General features: G+C 44.5%; 1 protein-coding gene and 1 pseudogene across 3 annotated transcripts in view; both read left to right on the top strand.

The window, feature by feature from the left end:
• The window catches only part of Mo25 (calcium binding protein Mo25), a 185,572-nt gene that overhangs the window by 41,957 nt on the left and 124,676 nt on the right, over positions 1 to 18,939 (top strand). For all 3 annotated transcript variants that reach the window (XM_070531465.1, XM_070531464.1, XM_070531463.1), the window contains exon 4: positions 6,334 to 6,452. In XM_070531465.1, coding sequence (XP_070387566.1) covers positions 6,334 to 6,452 — 119 coding nt within the window. The remainder of the gene's footprint in view (positions 1 to 6,333; positions 6,453 to 18,939) is intronic.
• LOC139057264 (uncharacterized) lies at positions 9,287 to 10,707 on the top strand (annotated as a pseudogene).

The raw sequence follows: 18,939 nt of genomic DNA, 5'->3' as shown, positions 1-18,939 counted from the left end.
ACAATTGAGAATATTCTGATACATGCAGACGCATCTTGCGCTGGGCAGTAATGTTTAACATTTGTTGTCTCGTGATCGGATAAAGATAAGCAAGGACTTGCAGACTTGCCCTCTGTTGGACCTCGCTTGCGTAGATGAGAGATAATGCAGCACGCTCCTCATAGGTTTGGCTGTCAGGAACTCATAGGTTTGGCTGAAGGAACTTTTCAACTATCAAAATAATAATCTTGGGCGAACAGAAAACACAGAATGGTTTACAGGCAATATTTCTACAGTTGAGCCCGCTTATAACGAACCCGAGCGTCACGCGGAATTCATTTGTTCTATACAGAAGTTTGTGATATGTGGGCCACACACAAAAATTGACATCAATCAAAACAAAAATTTATTGAGAAAAAAAAAATCGGTGATCGTTGTCTGCCTCTTCAGAGCATATCCAATGACGGTGGTTTCAAGCTTGTTCAAAGCTGCGATGTGTTCGCCACCCAAGGCCTTAAAATAAACAAGATTTCTAAGCGCCTCGATATGATTCACTGCTGTGGTCGCGCTTATGGGTGCTGGCTCCAATGGATTGTTGTCGTCGTCCGTTGCTTCGGCGTCGCTTGATGCCCGCACTTCAAACCTACCGTCAAGCCCGAATAAGCGCGGGGAAATAAAGGATGTTCTTGTTTTAATCTGCTTTTTTGGACACCTGTTTATTTGGACATTTCCGCAGTCCCCGTGCGGTCTGAATAAACGATCGGCAACTGTATTGCTCTAACCAAGTGTAAAACGCTTTAAGGGGGGACATGGTGATTAAAAGTTATCATTATTTATTTATGAACCAAACTTGATAAAAATTGGCATGCTTATTTAGTTTCTTCTCCTGATTCTAAAAATGCAGCTATTTTTTCTGTAGGTTCATTATTTCATTACATAATTAAGAAAACAATGTATTTTACAATGTCTTTTTTCTTACTACAATAGAGAAATAACCGCTGCACAAAAATAGACAAATGACATATGGTCCAATAGAAGAAAGCACAAGCTTCCCAACATAGAAAGAACTTTTATGATTGGATCAATATTTCCTACCTTATAGTGCACTGAACTCCATTGTTCTGAACATGGCCATGCATTAGTCAGACAAAAGACAAATTTTAAAAACTTTAAACAAAGAAACTTGAAAAACTGCTTCCTATGTTTGGTGCTCCAAACATCTAGCTTCATGCTACAAAAAAAATTACTACTATATCTATGATAGCTACTGATATATCACAGTAAATGTCTTGCTGGGTGGGTAAAATTAGTATTTCGAGAAAATCAAGAAAACAAATAAATGTCACATTTAATTGTGAAGAGTCACAAATGTGTGCACATACACATTCCCAAAACATTAGTAGGCTCCTGGGGCATAGTCAGTTTGGGTATTTGTGCCTCTGTGGCGCTTTTTGAACAAGCACTGCACATTTTCTGCCGATGCACGCTTGTGTTCAGATGCGGCTGATCGGCGCCGGTCCTTTTCTTCCATGCGCTGCATACACTTTTCGCCAGGGTTCATTGAGAGTTCTTGCAAAATGCTTGCCGAGGTTCTCCTGCAGCCAGCATTGAACTTCATGACTGCTTCCGCCACTGCAGCCTCAACGCTGAAGAGTGATGCGTGCTGCTCCTTCGGTGCAAGAGCCCATATTAGCGAGTGCAGGCTTTCATTGTTCTGTGTTTTGCCTCGCTGGCAACGTTCAAGCAGCATCTTGTCAGAGAGCCGTTGGTAGATTGGCAGTAATGCCTTGCTTACATGAGCAGGTAAATTGTAGCGGTGCTTTGGCACAGGTTGGCCTTTGGCCTTTGCAGCATTTTGCCGGCACCAGGAATCAGGACCTTCTGGACAAAGGCTATGATTCGAGATGACGTCATTTGATGTTACGTGATAGTAGCTTGCCATCACGGCCTTCTCCATGGCTTCAATGTCACCAGTGTGGGACTTCAGAGCCCATCCATAATACGAGCTCAATTTGTTGACCAAATCTCCAGTCAACCTTCCTCTTCCACCAAGTGGCTCTGAGCCAGGCCCCTTGTGCTTTGACAGGGCATTACGTAGTGCTGTCCCCATCCTCTTATGGACATGGTTGACACAATCCTCTTTGTCAACTTCTATAAAGCCATATACTTTGGCCTCCTTTAGGGCCAAGAAAGTACGGCTGTCACCGTCCGACAGCACAGTTGTGTATCTTAGGCCGTACTTTTCCAGCGATCTTTTGAATAAAATGAGGCCAGCCTCCACCTCCATTTCACCAGCCTTCTTATCCGTATTTTTTTGACACTCATGACTGGCTTTCCATTCTTCGTATGAAGGGTCACCAACTTTAGGTCCACGCTGACAACCGGCACAAAAGTTGCTCAGCACTACGTAGTCCAGGACAAGTCCCGTAAAAAGTTCAATGACGGCGCCGACACCGATGTGCGAACTGTGCCCGCTAGTCATCCAAGACCTGTCGTACGATACAGCAACGTTGCCCGGATTGCCGAAGTTTAATTGGCTGTAAAGCTGCCGGACCGACTTCGCGCATTCTGTTGTAAGCGTCTCAGCTGCCCGGGTCGCGGCGGGCGTCAACTTCGTTTTGACGTACCCCTGCCACGTTTTCGTATGCAACCCGCGGTGCGATATATTCATTGTTGCGAAAATATCATTGAACGCAGTTTGCCGATTGCCGGTGCTTTGCATCGCGCGCGCAGCCAGAATATTGACGGTAAACGGATTCACTTTCTGAGTCCCATTCACACGCGGCGAGCTCCACGCTGACGCTTTGTCGCCGCATTTCGAGCATATGAGCACCAGACTTACTTCAAGGCCATATTCGCGCTCCTTCCGGATGATTTTCGCGCTACCGCCGCATGTATTACAGTTCATATGCTCCAGCAGTGCGTTCACCGATTCCAGGCACACCACGGTGAAAACTGTGTCGTCAAGCGGGCCGGCCGCGACATCGCCAGCGGACAAGATCTCCGACTTACGGCTCACTGCTGCGGTTGACGCGAGCTCTTGTAGTTTCTCGTCGGATCTCATGTCGATTACCTCTAAATCTGAAGGCGTCAGCATAACGGTGTCACGACGGACGCGGCTGGCGTTTTCGTCGCACCTACTCGTTGTCGCACCACCTAGGCCTAGCACTCGGTCGGCTCCATCAGTTCCGTCGCTTGACGCCGTTGGTGGCTCGTCCTCAACCACTTGCGACGCGGTAGGGCGTTTTTTGAAGTTGTTGAGCATGGACTTCTTCCTTTTCTTTCCATACTTGTGCTTGGAGTCAAACTTTCGGAGCGGAGGAGGCATCGTCGCGCGTACTCAAACAACGATCGTATCGAACATGGCGTCTCGCTTGCGCCTCTGCTGCGGCTAGCAGACAGCTCGGGAGTGCGCCCAGCCAATCACGTGGCGTTATCTCGTCACGTGCATGCGACAGCGAATGAGAACGCGCGTTTCACCTATTTTTGCCGCCGGTTTTTGTATTGAACCAGCAAGCCTAACGAAGCGGCAGCGCGCGATATTTGAAGCCGAAACCGCGTTCTTTCAAACGAGACCAAGATGGCTGCCCTCAAGGCACTAGTACGCGAGCGCGGCGTCATTGAATGTGTGTCGTTTTCGCGTCGACACACGCGAAAAATCAGGTGCCCTATCTGTTTTTAAATTGTTCGTATGGCTGAAATATGACCTTACGAGATTGGAAACTTGGCAGATAGGGAGAATAATAGATGTAGATTAGAGAAATGCTATTTTCCAAAATTCGTTTCTTTAATGATATTTTGGGTCTAAAGACCCGTGTCCCCCCTTAAACGTTTAGAAAAACGTGTTCAAGATTACGCTTCTGCCAAACATTTACACCAGCAGTAAGGTAGAGTACACTTCGTTACTGCTATATTAGTTCTGTGTTTGGTCGAGCTCTGTGCTACCAGGTAGCTGCACCGTGCGGACCGGTCATGTTTGTGCCTCTGCTCATCCCATAAAACGCCCAGGCCCAGTCCACAAGCAGGTGCATTTACTCGAATATCGGACACTCAAAACACTATTGGGGTAGTAATCCTCTGGCGTAAAGTGACGGCCACAAGCGTGCAAATCCTGGCACCGATCGGATATCGACAGTCCGATGTGCTGCAGCCACTCCATTTGTCTGCTGCCTTGCAGAGGAACACGATGTCGCAGCTTGGCATATTGCCAGTCACTACATTTGCAGCCCACAATGTAACAAGGGTTCACTAAGGTGGTTGCGAAAAGAAAGATTGAGACCAACACGGAGCATGTTGTAACACAAGCAGACGACACTTGCTTTGTACCGGAAGTCTTGAGTGCAGTGATAAGTTGTCCTTGTGTATTCTCTTTCTGTCACTTTCTTTTTAATAGAAACAAATCAACTAACATTCCATCTATTATGAACAACATTTGTAAGCCATAAAGCTGGAAACATTGATGCGCTCTGGGCAGCCAATTGGGATAGCTCACCCTTCTGGTGTCATATGGTCACCTCACATCACCTGGTCAGAAGCAGCATAGAACTCAGCCAAATGGCGTGCTGCAATCGATAGCAGTGTACACTTTTAAAACCTTATAATAAATTATATGCTTCACGCAGAGCACTTCGATGCCTCAATTAATGATCAAAAGGACCTACCCTTACAACTCGGTACGTTTGTTCAAAATCATTTTGGAGGCCCTTTAAAAATTTGGCCAGCTGTATGTATTCATCTTATTGAGGAGATGAAATGAGTAACGAAGTTAAGGACAGCTTGGCGGGAATTACCCCTTTATTAAAATGCAGAATTAACTGCAAATTAGGGTTAAGCATTTGTCTTCTTCTTGCATAATAATAATAGGAATAATAATAAAGAGGAAGCTAGCGGAAGGGCACAATGGCGATGCTATATCAAGCGGGTCCACGTCGTCTTCCTCCTCTTCAGTGCAGCCACACTGTGGTGGCTGTTTCGTAGCATCATTAATAATAATAAAATGGAACAATAAGTTGAAGAAAAATACTTTCATCTTAATATAATACAGATTGAATGCAATGTTTCAGAAAGTACTAACTTATAACCCATGTCACACGGTAAATCTAATGCCATTTCCAACGATTGACATTTCTTGCGGTTAATGTCATTATCACTGCACACTGACACATGGCGAAAACTAATGTAATTAAAAAATTATGACAATGATGATAGTAAAAAAAAACACGGGCAAGAATAGTGTCAAACCAACTTTATTATTAAGGATTATTTTCCTAGTATAGTAATTCCCATTGGAATACGTGATCCTACCTTTCACGCTATCCTTTTGGATCACTAACTTGTTGACACTGCCAACCAAGTTGTGTCAAGCCAAGCCAAAGATCAGACAAGCAACATGGTGGAAAGCACAAGAGGCACGCCTGCTACCTCTGCTGAAGAGGATCGAGAAAGGCAGTTGCTTGTGATCGTCATTCTGATGTACATGCGAGCTCCTAATATCATCGTCGGCGCATGCCTTAGAAAATTTGCTTGCATTTATTTATATAAGTGGGTAAATTTCTGCAGCCTGTTGCACTAAAGCAGCGAGAAGCTTGTGTTTGTCCTCTTGCAATCCTTTTTCCTTTGTCCTTTCTTTTACTTTTCTTTCCACACTTCAGTGCTTCACGCTGAAGAAATTTACACCATGGACTTAAGGCAACTCGCCCACATCACTATTCTTATTCATTTACGTCAAGTCAGTCGAAGTGGCTGCAGCCGTCCAGTGAGGACAAATGCGACTGCACAGCCAAAGCCATAGACGGTCGTCTAGTCACTGGATTGAGGATAGCTTTCTGTAGTTATGCGCTGTAATGCACTTAATGTCATTAAATGTAATAATTAGGTAATAAAATCAACAGAATAAGTTATTTTTTCTTTAACAACAAAGAAGCATGTACTGCTTGAGAGACTGATCAGCAGGCTCCAGGTGTCGAGGATACACATTTGGTGCCAAACAAATGCAAATGAGTTTGGCGAACTCCTTCGTTTGGAAATGCAAGCTTCAGCAAATATCATTACGTTTTACCGTGTGACAGCAAGCAAATGGCATTATGAGCGAATGTCATTCGTTGTAAATGACATTAGATTTGTCGTGTGACAGGGGTATTACACAGAGCTTCCTTTTTGCACCAGAGCAGTAAGTTGTTGCTCCATACAGTAAATTTTTGTGCTCCAAAAACTCGTCCCAAAGACCAAGTGCCACTTCCACGGCATTGTCTGTCAGCTGCTAATCAGCATAGTTTCTTGACATTCACACTTACCATGCAGGTCACTGATTGCATTGAAAAATCTCATGTTTGTTGCTGCTTTATTGCTTCTTAGGGCAAGAAAGATGTCGCCCAGATCTTCAACAACATCCTGCGACGGCAAATAGGCACACGGTCACCGACAGTAGACTACATTTGTACGAAGCCAGACATCCTCTTTACACTAATTCAAGGGTAAGTATGCGTGACGACATATGTGACGACATATGTCTTTTTGCAGGAAAATTAATTTTTAGGGGGTAGCTCAATTTGCGAATCTAATATCCTTCATTCATTGCATTCAGCAAAACACTTGTGCTCCATGAGGTACTTTGCACAGCATATAAACAGTAATCAGAGATTTATTTATTATGGAGATAGGACTGTGTGTTTTGCCTGCACTGCTCCAAAACACCAACTGCGACCATCCATGGCCTCCTTATTCCATTCATGTGTGATAGACCATATCCAGTATAGTTTCACAAACTCATGACCTATTAATCTTCATACTCATGCCATCAGATGCCAATGTGCTTTTAGTAGCATATGGCGTACAGTTCTGCGAATTCTGCCAATGGGGCAATTGACCTAACAAGCTCTCTTGAATCAGTCACACGGTGTCCAAAAATTAACTCTGTTCTTTAAAAATAGAGAGCTTTAGTTTAGGGGACGCAAGGCGTTAGGACCCCTAGCGCTTCGGTGCGTTTGCATAAGCAAGCGGAAACGCGTTATATGTTAGCGGCGCCAAATGCAAGCTGCACTGAGGTCGCATGCGCTCGCAGCGCCATCAGCGTCTGATGGTTGCTGCATTAGCATGTTCTTTTTTTTTTAATATCAAATCAAGCTTGGAAGTACAGTACCCATGGTAGAGTGTACAAGCGCGACTTGGACGAGGACGAAGAAAGAAACAGATACACAGACACAGCGCTTCACTTTCAACTATATATTTTATTTTCGCACGCATCGATAAATATATACCGTGCGAGCGGAAACAAACGTGACAGCAAAAAAGAACATTGAGTGGTACATTTCGTTGAACCGGACACGTGTGCAAGGCAAGGGAAAAAAAGGGGAAACAAACATCTACTACAATTGTCCCGAAGACAAGCAAAGGAATCGTATCTCCTTTTCCGAAAGTGATACCGAAGGTTTGCTTACGCACTTTTGCTGTAATTTTGCTATCTCGTGTGCCTCTACAATCTCCCTCGTCATCCTGCTATGAGCCTTATACAGAACGGAAGTGCTTTCAAACATGGGCTTGCAGGAACAATCTCGGCAATCTCATGTTTGAAAGCACTTCCGTTCTGTATAAGGCTCATAGCAGGATGACGAGGGAGATTGTAGAGGCACACGAGATAGCAAAATTACAGCAAAAGTGCGTAAGCAAACCTTCGGTATCACTTTCGGAAAAGGAGATACGATTCCTTTGCTTGTCTTCGGGACAATTGTAGTAGATGTTTGTTTCCCCTTTTTTTCCCTTGCCTTGCACACGTGTCCGGTTCAACGAAATGTACCACTCAATGTTCTTTTTTGCTGTCACGTTTGTTTCCGCTCGCACGGTATATATTTATCGATGCGTGCGAAAATAAAATATATAGTTGAAAGTGAAGCGCTGTGTCTGTGTATCTGTTTCTTTCTTCGTCCTCGTCCAAGTCGCGCTTGTACACTCTACCATGGATTCTAACCAACTAGCCCGCCAGCGTGTTTTAACCAAGTACAGTACATTAAACTGCTTTTATTAATCCTTTGAGGGTCTTTGTTTCTTTTTTTTTTCGCCATATGTGACCGCCCAGGGTCGATTTTTTTATTGCAGATTCCAATTCTTCTTGGGGACGTATTTCGAAAAAAAGAAAAGAACCGTAATTTTTCTAGGGTGGCCGTAAAGTGAGAAAAAAATATTTTGCGTTGGTATATAGGTACTCTTCATTCATGAATAACAACAATAAAATAGGAAATAAACTTATAAAAATTTAAAATTTAATGCATTGTTATACACATCGTTAAGGGGAGACGCGGGTCGAAAAACGGCGATTTTCGTCAAAAAAGTCAGTTTTATGTTTTTGACTGTTTCAGCAAGATTGATCGCTCCTCTTTCACATATAAAAAAAATCAGAGCCGTAAATGATTGGGAAATTATAAATAAACTCGGTGAAAGCACCCGAGGTGGCGAGAAAAGGTGCAAATCTGGCCCATTTTCCAGCGCGTGATGCGTCAAATCGCGGCGTCGCAAGCTATTGGGCTTGTGCAAGGCAGTAGGCCTACGCTTTTTCTCTCCGAGGTCGGCTTTCCCGCGTCACAGTCTCCCCGGGAAGTAATAATAAAAACATTTCACCGCCAAAACCGAGCGCTCTCGCTGGATTTCTAAATCACGTGGTGCGATTCCGGCCACGCCATTGGCTGTTAGCGCGCGCCGCGGCCATAGCTTGTCTGCTCTTCCTGCGACGCACAGCTCTCTCGACGCGTTCCCAGGCCTTCAAGCATTTTTTCTGCTCCTTGTTTCAATGGATCCCGTGAAGAAACGCGATTTTCGAGCTCGGGAGCATCGTTCGAGGCACAAGTTCAAGGGAACTCGCCGCAAAGTCAAGCGGCGTGCAACGGAGGCGTCTGCGGCAACTAAGCCTAACGTCGGTGACGGCGACGCTTTCGACGGTTCAGAGCCGGCCGGCCGCTCAAGATTCGTAGACAGCGTAGACGAATTTGTCAGCGCATCAGAGAAAAAGTTAAGGATCTTCGAGAATCAAGGTGGGAGCGGCGAGGAGACGGCAAGCACTTTTATCTGCGAGATAGGCGTCGTGAACACACTGGTGAGCGCCGCGGCATGTCCGGCGTGCGGACGGCGCGACCTTTTTGTCCATGAGTCGGCCAACAAACGGAAAGGACTCGCGTCGTTTTTGGAGTTGTGCTGTAATAATGCAGCGTGTAGCGCGTCCGTTATCTTGTCAACGTATTCGTCGCGGCATGCGTTTCCGGCAGACGACGCTAACGGTGGAGCGCGCCCTTCGGCCAGCCCAAGAGAGAGTTTCGCCGTGAATGTCAAGGCGGTGGTTGCGGCGCGCGCAATTGGAGTTGGGCACAATCAGCTTGTCCGCTTTTGTGCAATTCTTGGTTTGCCAAAACCGATGCACCATAAATCGTTCACCGCCATAACGAAGAAGGTGCACCTCGCTGCTACAAAAGCAGTGGCTGATAACTTGGAGTTGGCTAGGAATGCAACAGCACAGGAAGTGGGATCTGCCAATCTAGCTGTTATGTTTGATGGCACTTGGCAGAAAAGAGGCCACAAGAGCCATAATGATATGGCACAGCCATTTCTGTGGAAACGGGACTTTGCCTAGACTTTGAAGTTCTTTCCAACTATTGCCAGAGTTGCAGTACACGCAAGCCATTTGAAAGCGAAGAGGAGGAAGAAATATGGCAAGCTTTTCATATGCCAGTGTGCGAAAAAAATGCAGATTGCTCAGCACATGCCATGGAGACTAATGCTGCTTTGAGGATATGGAAGAGGACTGAGTCCTACACTACTCCACTGAGGTTTACAACCTTCCTCAGCGATGGCGGCAGCAAGGCTTATACAGCTGTGTCAGTGGCAAAAGTGTATGGAAGTGCGCCCATCACAAAAGAAGACTGCACCAACCATGTAGCCAAGCGGCTTGGGACTGCCCTGCGAAAACTGAAAATGCCACGAGGGCAGAAGCTTACAGATGCAGTCATTCAAAGCTACAGAGCTACTTTCAAGTAGCCATCACTGCCAACAGAGGAAGTGTGCGTGGAATGTATTGTGCAATCTGGGCATCATTCTTCCATTCATGCTCAACAGACACCGCCAAGAGCCACAAGTTTTGTCCAGAAGGAGAAGACTCCTGGTGCAAATTCAAGCGGGCAGAAGCATTGGGTCAGGCAGCCCCAACGCACACCCCTATTCTCACTAAGAGCCAAGGTGAGACAATGCTGCCTGTATACAAAAGGCTGACAGAAGAACAGCTACTCACTCGCTGTGTCAAGGGAAAAACTGAAAATGGAGCCGAATCGTTGAACAGCACGATTTGGCTGTTGTGCCCCAAGACAAGGTTTGCCTCGCGCACAGTCGTGGAGATGGCAACAGCACTTGCTGTCTTGTGGTATAACCAAGGGCACAAAAGCTATGAACAAGTTCTGCAGGAACTAGGAGTGCTTCCTTCCAGGGAACTAGTTGCGCTGAGCAAAGATTGTGACAGAAGAAGGATCTCCAGCATGTCGATGAAGCTGACAGCAGAGGCAAGGTCTCACCGTCGCCATCTGGCCATAAAAGGCTCGTCTTTAGCATGGTTCTTACAAGGACTCTGAGGGGACAACTTATGGCCCAGGTGAATTTTGAAGTTGTGCACTAGATCGAGATACCCTGGCCTGCATTGTGTGCAATTTTTATATAGATTTCAGTGCTACAACACAAATAAAGAACTTTTGTAACTTTCAATTGCGTTTTTCTAAGCTTCATATTTTTGGCCAAACATGGCTCTTGTGCATGACATTTGATGTACTTATTGTGGTCCAATCAAGACCAAATTTGGTGTGCATAATCTTTAAGATGTGTAGAATGCACCTGTATAGTATTTAATGCAATCCGTTTATTTCTAAGAATGGGAATGTTCAATACACTTGGGTACCAGCCATTGAAAATGAAGCACCAGATATGAAATTCTCTCAAAATGCTGCCTGTAAAGGAAAGTGCGTTATCTTGGTTATTAGCACTCACTGGAGTGTTAGGTACAAGAAAAGCCATTTTGCACTGCTATATCATGCCAACTGCTAGGTCCAGTAGCTGCACAAACATGCACTGTTTTTCACTTATACATGGCACTTAGGACATGAAAGCATCAAGCTATCCTAAATCTAAAAACAGATTTGGAATGTGAATATCAAGCTATATAAGTGGTACAATTTTTATTTGTCTAGCATTAATATTTTTAAAAAAATGTTTCTGAGAAGCGTCTCCCCTTAAAGGCTTTGAAAATGCGCACAGGAGAATATTTCGCAAGACTCGAATGTTCCGGCTCTTACACTAATATGTACGTCCATAGTGTAATAGAACTGCGTAGATGTGTGCACTCAAGAAAACTGTAGTTGTGTGCCCGTCAAAAAAGCAAGATGTGTGGAAACCTTCCGCTAATCTTCATCTTATCGCCTTCATCTTAAGCGTTTGATTGTGTAAGCCATGTAAAATTAGTTGCAAAACTGGAGGCTGCAATCGGAGGTGGTCAGATTACTGCATGGATAAAAAACTTCTTATCACATCGAACACAATATGTTATTATAGATAACACCCCTTCCAGGTCTGTAGCTGTCACCTCCGGTGTTCCCCAAGGGTCAGTACTGGGCCCATTGCTATTTTTGATCTTTATTAACGACATTGCTGCTAACATTGAATGTGACATTAAGCTCTTCGCGGACGATTGTATTATTTATAAAGAAATTCTCAGTTACGCAGACCACTTATTATTAAACAGGGCACTCGATTTGGTGTGCAATTGGTGTAAAGAGTGGCAAATGTCAATTAACACCACTAAATCTGTATGCATGTCCTTTACAACAAAAAAGAATCCTTCAGAATTTTCTTACGCCCTCGGTGGCACTTGCCTGAATAAAGCAAATAACCACAAATACCTAGGTTTGACATTCTCTTCTACCCTTTCTTGGAACTTACATATTGATAATATTACCTCAGTCGCACTACGCAAGCTTTTTTTCCTTAGACGATGTTTACGCCTTGCACCGAAACACACCAGACTACTAGCCTATACAACTTTTGTTCGCCCCGTCTTAGAATACGCTAACATCATCTGGTTTCCACACACATCAACTAACATATCAAAACTAGAAAAGGTGCAAAGAAAAGCTGTGAGGTTCATTTTTAACAAATACAGTCCCTATGACTCCCCTACAAGCCTCTTAGCTGATGCAGGTCTTAAAACACTATCTGTTAGGGCCAGACACGCCCGCTTAAAATTCATCTACCAACTAACGCACGACAGTTATAAGATAGACCGAACTAAGTACGTTACTTTGTCTACATCACGCCGGTCACGAAAAAATCACCCATTTACACTAAACCAGTACAGTATTCGCAATGACACGTTCAAGTTTTCACTTTTCCCACGTGCGATCCGAGAATGGAATCTCCTCCACTCAGACATAGTTTCCTCTCCGTCGCTTTCATCGTTCATCAACCTGCTGGAGACATCAAACAGAGAAGACGCCACTTAACAAACCCACATATCTTAATCTTAACCCACATATCTGTAATACTTATTTCTGTGCGTGAAATTTATGCATTTCAAACCCCAAACTCTCCGCTTCTGCGCGGTTGTCTGTTAGCTGTATAAGTTCTCTGATCTTACAAGTGTCATTCATTCGCTATTTTTTATATAAATTCTAGTAATACAATATTGTTATATTGTTATACTAACTACATTGTTATATTGTTATGGCCATATTGTTATACTAACCAAGAGTATTGTACTAATGGTGATTTCTGCAGTAGTTAAGGAAGTGTCTTTCCTTTTTTTTTCTTCTTTTATGTACCATGTAACATGACCTGTTTGTTTCTTTCTGTAAAATTGTGCCCACCTGCTTTGGTCTCAACTGAGACTGGCAGTATTACAAATAAATAAATAAATAAACCAGAGGGGATTAGTTCTTGCGAGTGTCAAAAAAAAAAGCAACGAAAACGCATGCACAGCGGCATCCTTTATATGCACACCCCTGTGAACACTGAACGAGCGAGAAACAAATGGTCGCCCTTTGAGCAATTAGTAACAAAATAGCCATCAGTTTTGCAAGTGCAACAAGCCGAAACCGCCTGCAGAACAAAACCTAAACCTCTGCCCGCCTGCGCGCGCGCCATTGCGCGAGCGGCAGTAGATAGACGCGCGGGAGCAAACTAGCTCTAAAACAAGCCATGCAACAAAAACCGAGGAAGGAAGGCACGTGAAAAAAATTCCTTGCATTCCCATATAGTGGCAGCACATGACAGAAAAGAAAAAGAAAAGGAAATTGGCACGCTTTTTAAACGTGGAGACGGCGCCGTAAATATGCAGCATTGACCATTTTTAGACTTGCTCACGGCACCGTATATTTGTCATTGACCCTCAAAGGGTTAAAAGCAGTTAATATCTATAAAAAATGTCTGTCGGCACTAGGCAAAAGATTTATAAGATTATCCTCGCAACTAGGTTACGACTGAGGCCGAGCCAAAGCAATCCAAACATATGTTTGGTAAACTGTACTTGGGCGTCTCGTGCAGCATAATCTGTTGTAGTCTTTGTTCTGCTTATTTAAAGCCTCTTGCAAATTTTTACATGTCGCCGTTGCGGCAACAGCGTGCCTGTGCACTCTGCGACTAGCTTCTTTACCACGTTGGCCGTGAAATGCACATGTGCACATATCCTCACCGGCGCAGCCATGTTCTCCGTCTGTGTGGCGCAGTGTGGCGGGAAGGGCGGCTTGTCTCAGCAGGTCTCACTTCTCATAAGTTCTCGTACACCGCGAGAGTCACGTGGGTAACACAACCTCTTAGAGGCAGTGATGTTTTCGGCCGCCCCAGCAACCCGAGGACGCAAGTAGACGTAGCGGTCTGGGCGTGCGCAGTACCGTCACCCCTAGTTCTTGCGTTCGCAAGCCACTTGCATCTCCTAAACTAAAACCCTCTAATAACTTTTCTTTCTTTCTTTATTCAATACTGCAAACCTTGTACAGGTCCAAGCAGGGTGGGTTAAATGGCAACAACAAACAATAATAACAAAGTTTTAAAAAAACATCAAAGTGTGGCGAAAGGCAAAAAGGAATCATTCCAGTCGGTTACAGTGCGAGGGAAAAATGAAAAGTTGAATAAATCTGTTCGCGCAAGATACGGCGTCAGGGAATTAGGATGATGGTAGCATGAATGCCTTGATGTTGAAAGTGACAGATATGGAGAAGGGTTAATAGCCAGATCTTGATTCCAAAGCAAGAAAAGAAATTGCAAACGTAAATTTTTTCTTCGTTGTTCAAGACATTCGATACCATTAATCTGCATTAATTTAGAGGGTGAGTCATACGGGGAAAATTTAGAGTGAATAAACCTTACAGCTTTTCTCTGTACCTTTTCTAGGCGGGTGATATTGTGTTTATTAACACTTTCCTGTCCGCGCCTATGCCCATCGACAGTATGTTGTCGATGGTTTCAACGTCGATTTTCTCCCGTTCGGAGCGCTTACGGACAGCTAGCGCCATCCAGAGCATAAAAGGACAACTATTTTTCAAGTTTCGCTTTTGTGTTTTCTTTTTTGGCCGCGGGAGGGATTTTTTAAAACGCCTTTTAATCACGCATGACGAGCGCGCTTAGTTTCGGATATGGCGTCGACGTCACGCGCAGCTGCTCCTCGGAAACGGCGAGTTTCGACGGATTCCGATGAGTCTGCATCAGAATTTTGTGATGGTGGTAGCAGCGGAGACTCGGGAGATGATTTTGACTCATCCGACTTCAGCACGGACGGTGAAAGTGCGTCAAGTAGCCCCGGAACGTCGACAGGTATCCGCCGGTAAGTTCCGTTTTCCACTCCGAGCCATTTTATCGTGGCCGCGATCAGATCTAAAGACATGCGGCGTGTTCTAAAGGCTACAGCTCTTATCTGCAGGGTGTCAACGTCGTTTGGACAGGACCACTTGTCGGTGGCGGCACAAAGAGTGGAGTTTTGCGCGTGAAGACGGCCGGGAGTCGACCTCGGCGCTGCGCTCCGCAGTGCCGCGCGGCGCTTCGCAAGAGCCGTCGACTTTTTCGCGCTGTTCTTCACGGCGGAAATAATCACCGAGATAGGCAACATGACAAATAAATATGCGTGGATGCATATTTTGGAGAAGCAATCATACAGTGAGAGAGACGGATCTTGGAAGGAAGTGACTCCCGATGAGATGAAGAAGTTTATCGGACTTCTCATTTACATGGGTATTGTACAAGTACCGCACTTGCACTGCTACTGGAACATGCGGAAATTATTTTCTGGTGTTCTTCCGCCTTCGGTAATGCCAAGAAATCGATTCAAAGCGTTGCTTGCATTCCTGAGTGTGTCCGACCCTGAGAAGACAACTGCCGCATCCCATGGCAAGCTGCATCGCGTAGCTTCGCTGCTGAAGCACATCAACGCCTCATCCGCCCAATTTTTCCAGCCTGATCGGAGCCTCTCCGTTGACGAGAGGATGGTAAAATCCAAAGGCAGATCCGGAATTAGACAGTACATGCGGGACAAAGTTAATAAATGGGGGTATAAATTGTGGGTTTTGGCGGACTCCAAATCTGGTTACACTGTTCAGTTCAGTATATTGGAGGTTGGAATGCGCAACAGTTTGACGATACACACAGAAGAGACACACACCACAGAGCGCTACTTGCAACTATCGTTTTATTCCCTTGTCAGTGGAATAAATACAGGAAGATACTCAGGGGGGAGGGCGGTAGCGACAAAACAAACAAACAAACAAAAAACTATTTACAAATATTGCCATCTACCAATGCCAAGCCGGCTTTGTCATGCGATCGTTTTTGCTGCACTCATCACAAAAAACCCCGGATACGAAATTTCCTATTAGCGCTTGAGGAAATCTAATTCCTTTGCACTTAGGGAAACTGAGGGCGTGCTCACGCACATACTACCCAAACGCGCAATCTCAGCAGCTTCGATTATCTCCCGCGTTATTTGGCTGCCATCTTTGCTCACAATCTTACAATTCTTGAATAATGGCCGACATCCGCAATCTCTACAATGTATCCCAAGGTGTCCGGTGACTGTTCTTGAAACGTTATAATCATGTTCCTTTAATCTTTCATTTAAACATCGTCCAGTCTGACCGATGTACTTTCTGCCGCACTGAAGTGGAATGGAATATACCACTCCCTCAGCGCAGTCAACGAACTTCTTTCTGTGTTGTGTTTCACAACCTCTTTCTGAGTGGCACCTGGGTTCACCTTTGCACACATGCTCAGCAATTTCTCCGGTGCGGAAAACACCACTTTTACCAAGGAAATCGGAACCAGGGCTCCGTTATCTGGGAAGGAGCCTTGCGGTCCAAGCACACGACAAAAAACAGTGGTGATGCCGTACATTCATTCGATCGCGCACCGAGTTAAGAAAATTGGTAAAAGATGCGAGGTAAAAGTGGTGTTTTCCTTCCATTGTAAATATAGTACGTCCTGGTCCCGTAGCCAGCGAACATCTCCTCTCTTTGCTTTTTTTTCCCATTGGGTGTCCTTTAGCTCGGCTGGAAAGCCCCGACGATCCTTGCGCGTTGTGCCACAAGCAAGTGTCTTGCGCTCCAACAAGTGTACGAACAAGGATGTCGACGTGTAAAAGTTGTCTAAATAAATGATGTACCCTTGATCTAGGTAGTCCTCTGCCAGTCGCGTCACAACATCGAATGCCAGCCCACGTGCGCTAGGTGCTTCACGCTTTCCTGTGTATACACTGAACTGAACTTGCCAAGGTTCACGACTGGGCTTGTTGGTATAGCATTGACGTTTTTGCGGAGTTTCCTCGTTTCTGTTACAAATTTTTTATTAAGTGATTTTTTTTTTTCAATTAATTGGTAATAAATGTTTGCTTTCAAACAACACCATTAAAAAGCACTTTCCCTCTTCTACAAATTGATACTAAACATTTTAATATCAAACAATTGGTGTAGCAGCAAAAAAAATGTTTACTAGACCACCCGAAAAGTGCTTATTTTCCCACGGACAGGAAAGTGTTAAATGGGTCCCAGACAATGCATGCATATTCAAGTTTTGGTCTAATTAGTGAATTGTAAGCAAGTAATTTTACGCTACGGGGAGAATTTCTAAGCTTATGTCTTAAAAAGTACAGTTTACGGAATGCGGAAGAACAGATGTTATCTATATGTAAATTCCATGATAAAGTATTAGTAAGTGTGACACCCAAATACTTATATTTAGTCTCTTCCAGCAAAGGTGGCGGACCTAGCCTGTAGTTAAAAGAAAGCGGAGCTTTTTTGCGAGAGAAGCGAAGAAAGACGGTCTTATCAGTGTTAAGTTTCATGTTCCACGTTTCACACCATTCAAATATCTTAGCAAGAGAGGAGTTAAGATGGATTTCGTCGTTTTTTTTTTTTTAAGTTATTTCTTGAAAAAGCACACAATCATCCACAAACAACCTGATTAGGACATTCGGATCAAGTTCAGCAGTAATGTCATTAATATATAATAAAAACAATAATGGCCCCAGCACACTTCCTTGGGGCACGCCAGAGCCGACCGGAAGGCAACCTGATTGCTGCTCATTAACTGCTACAAATTGGTAGCGACTGGTTAAATAGTTTGATATCCATATGATTAAAATTTCTGGGAGGCCAGTGCGTCTGAGTTTTAAAATTAGTTTGTCATGGGGAACTCTATCAGAAGCTTTACTGAAGTCAAGAAATATTGCATCAATCTGCCCGTTCTTATCGAGACATGAAGCGAGTGAATGTATTACTGTCACTAATTGTGTCATTGTTGAGTATCTGAGGTTTTTTAGCGCACGAAAAGGGACAAAGGACAGTGCTTCGCGGAATGAAACAATTGTTGGAAGTTAGCGCCGCTGTGTCCGCGTCTTGCCACTGTCCTTCGTCCCTTTTCGTGCGCTAAAAAACCTCAGTTATGAACCAACACGCCCTAACTTACGCTCTTTCATGTTGAGTATCCTTTTCTAAACCCGGGCTGAAAATTAGAGAGGATGGCATGTGCAAAATTCATTAATCTGGTTGGCAATAATATGTTCAATTAGTTTACAACATGATGATGTAAGTGATATCGGATGATAATTTTGTAATAATGTGCGGTCGCCTTTCCTGTGTATTGGCACAACCCTGGCTATCTTCCAGTCGCTCGGTAATTGTCCATAAAGTAAGGAAATACAAAATAAAATAACTAGAAACTTTGCAACAGATTCCGCATATCTCTTCAGAAACACGTTAGAAAGGTTGTCGGGACCACATGATGATATAGTGTTTAAATTTAGTAACATAGAAACTGTGCCAGGGTATGAAATAAAATTTACATCACAGGGGTGAAACACTGCGTCTTTGGATAGACAAGCAGCCTGCCCTACCGTGTCATCGCTGCCGTTTTCGCCGTCGTCATCTGATGCGAGCACATTCGCAATGATAATCTCATCGGTTAGAAGCACTTAGTTTCCAAATCCATGGCCGCGCACTTTCTTTTCACCGGCAACGGCGTGCATTGCCAATGATCAGGGGGCGGATCAGCCATCTTCCGTTTCGGCGGCGAGTGAAGCGAAGTTGAGAAACCGCATGGCCAGGAACGACTTCGACACAACCAATAAAAACGAGTGCGAGTGATTAAGCTGTTTGCAGAACTGCCCTGAATTAGAAGTCAGCGAGCAATCTGCTTGCGGCGCAGTTGGCATGGTCCATTTGTGTTTCGGGGGGTGGGGCGGCGTAGAGCTAAGGGCGCAGCCCTTTATTGTTCAGAGGGGTGGAAGGATGATGGGAGAAAGCCAGGCGACGGCTGTTGGAGCAGCAGCCCGCTGTGCAGCAGCTTGAATTTCTCTCTCTCTCTTTTTTTTTTGTTATTTTCAAGAAATTCGCATTTATTTGTTTGTTTACTGTACCTTCATGGCCTGAAGGCGTTATTAAAGGGAGTGGAACAAAATAAAGAGCA

This window comes from Dermacentor albipictus, chromosome 1 (genome assembly GCF_038994185.2).
Source record: "Dermacentor albipictus isolate Rhodes 1998 colony chromosome 1, USDA_Dalb.pri_finalv2, whole genome shotgun sequence".
NCBI lineage: Eukaryota > Metazoa > Arthropoda > Arachnida > Ixodida > Ixodidae > Dermacentor > Dermacentor albipictus.
This window is presented reverse-complemented; position numbering and strand designations above follow the sequence as displayed.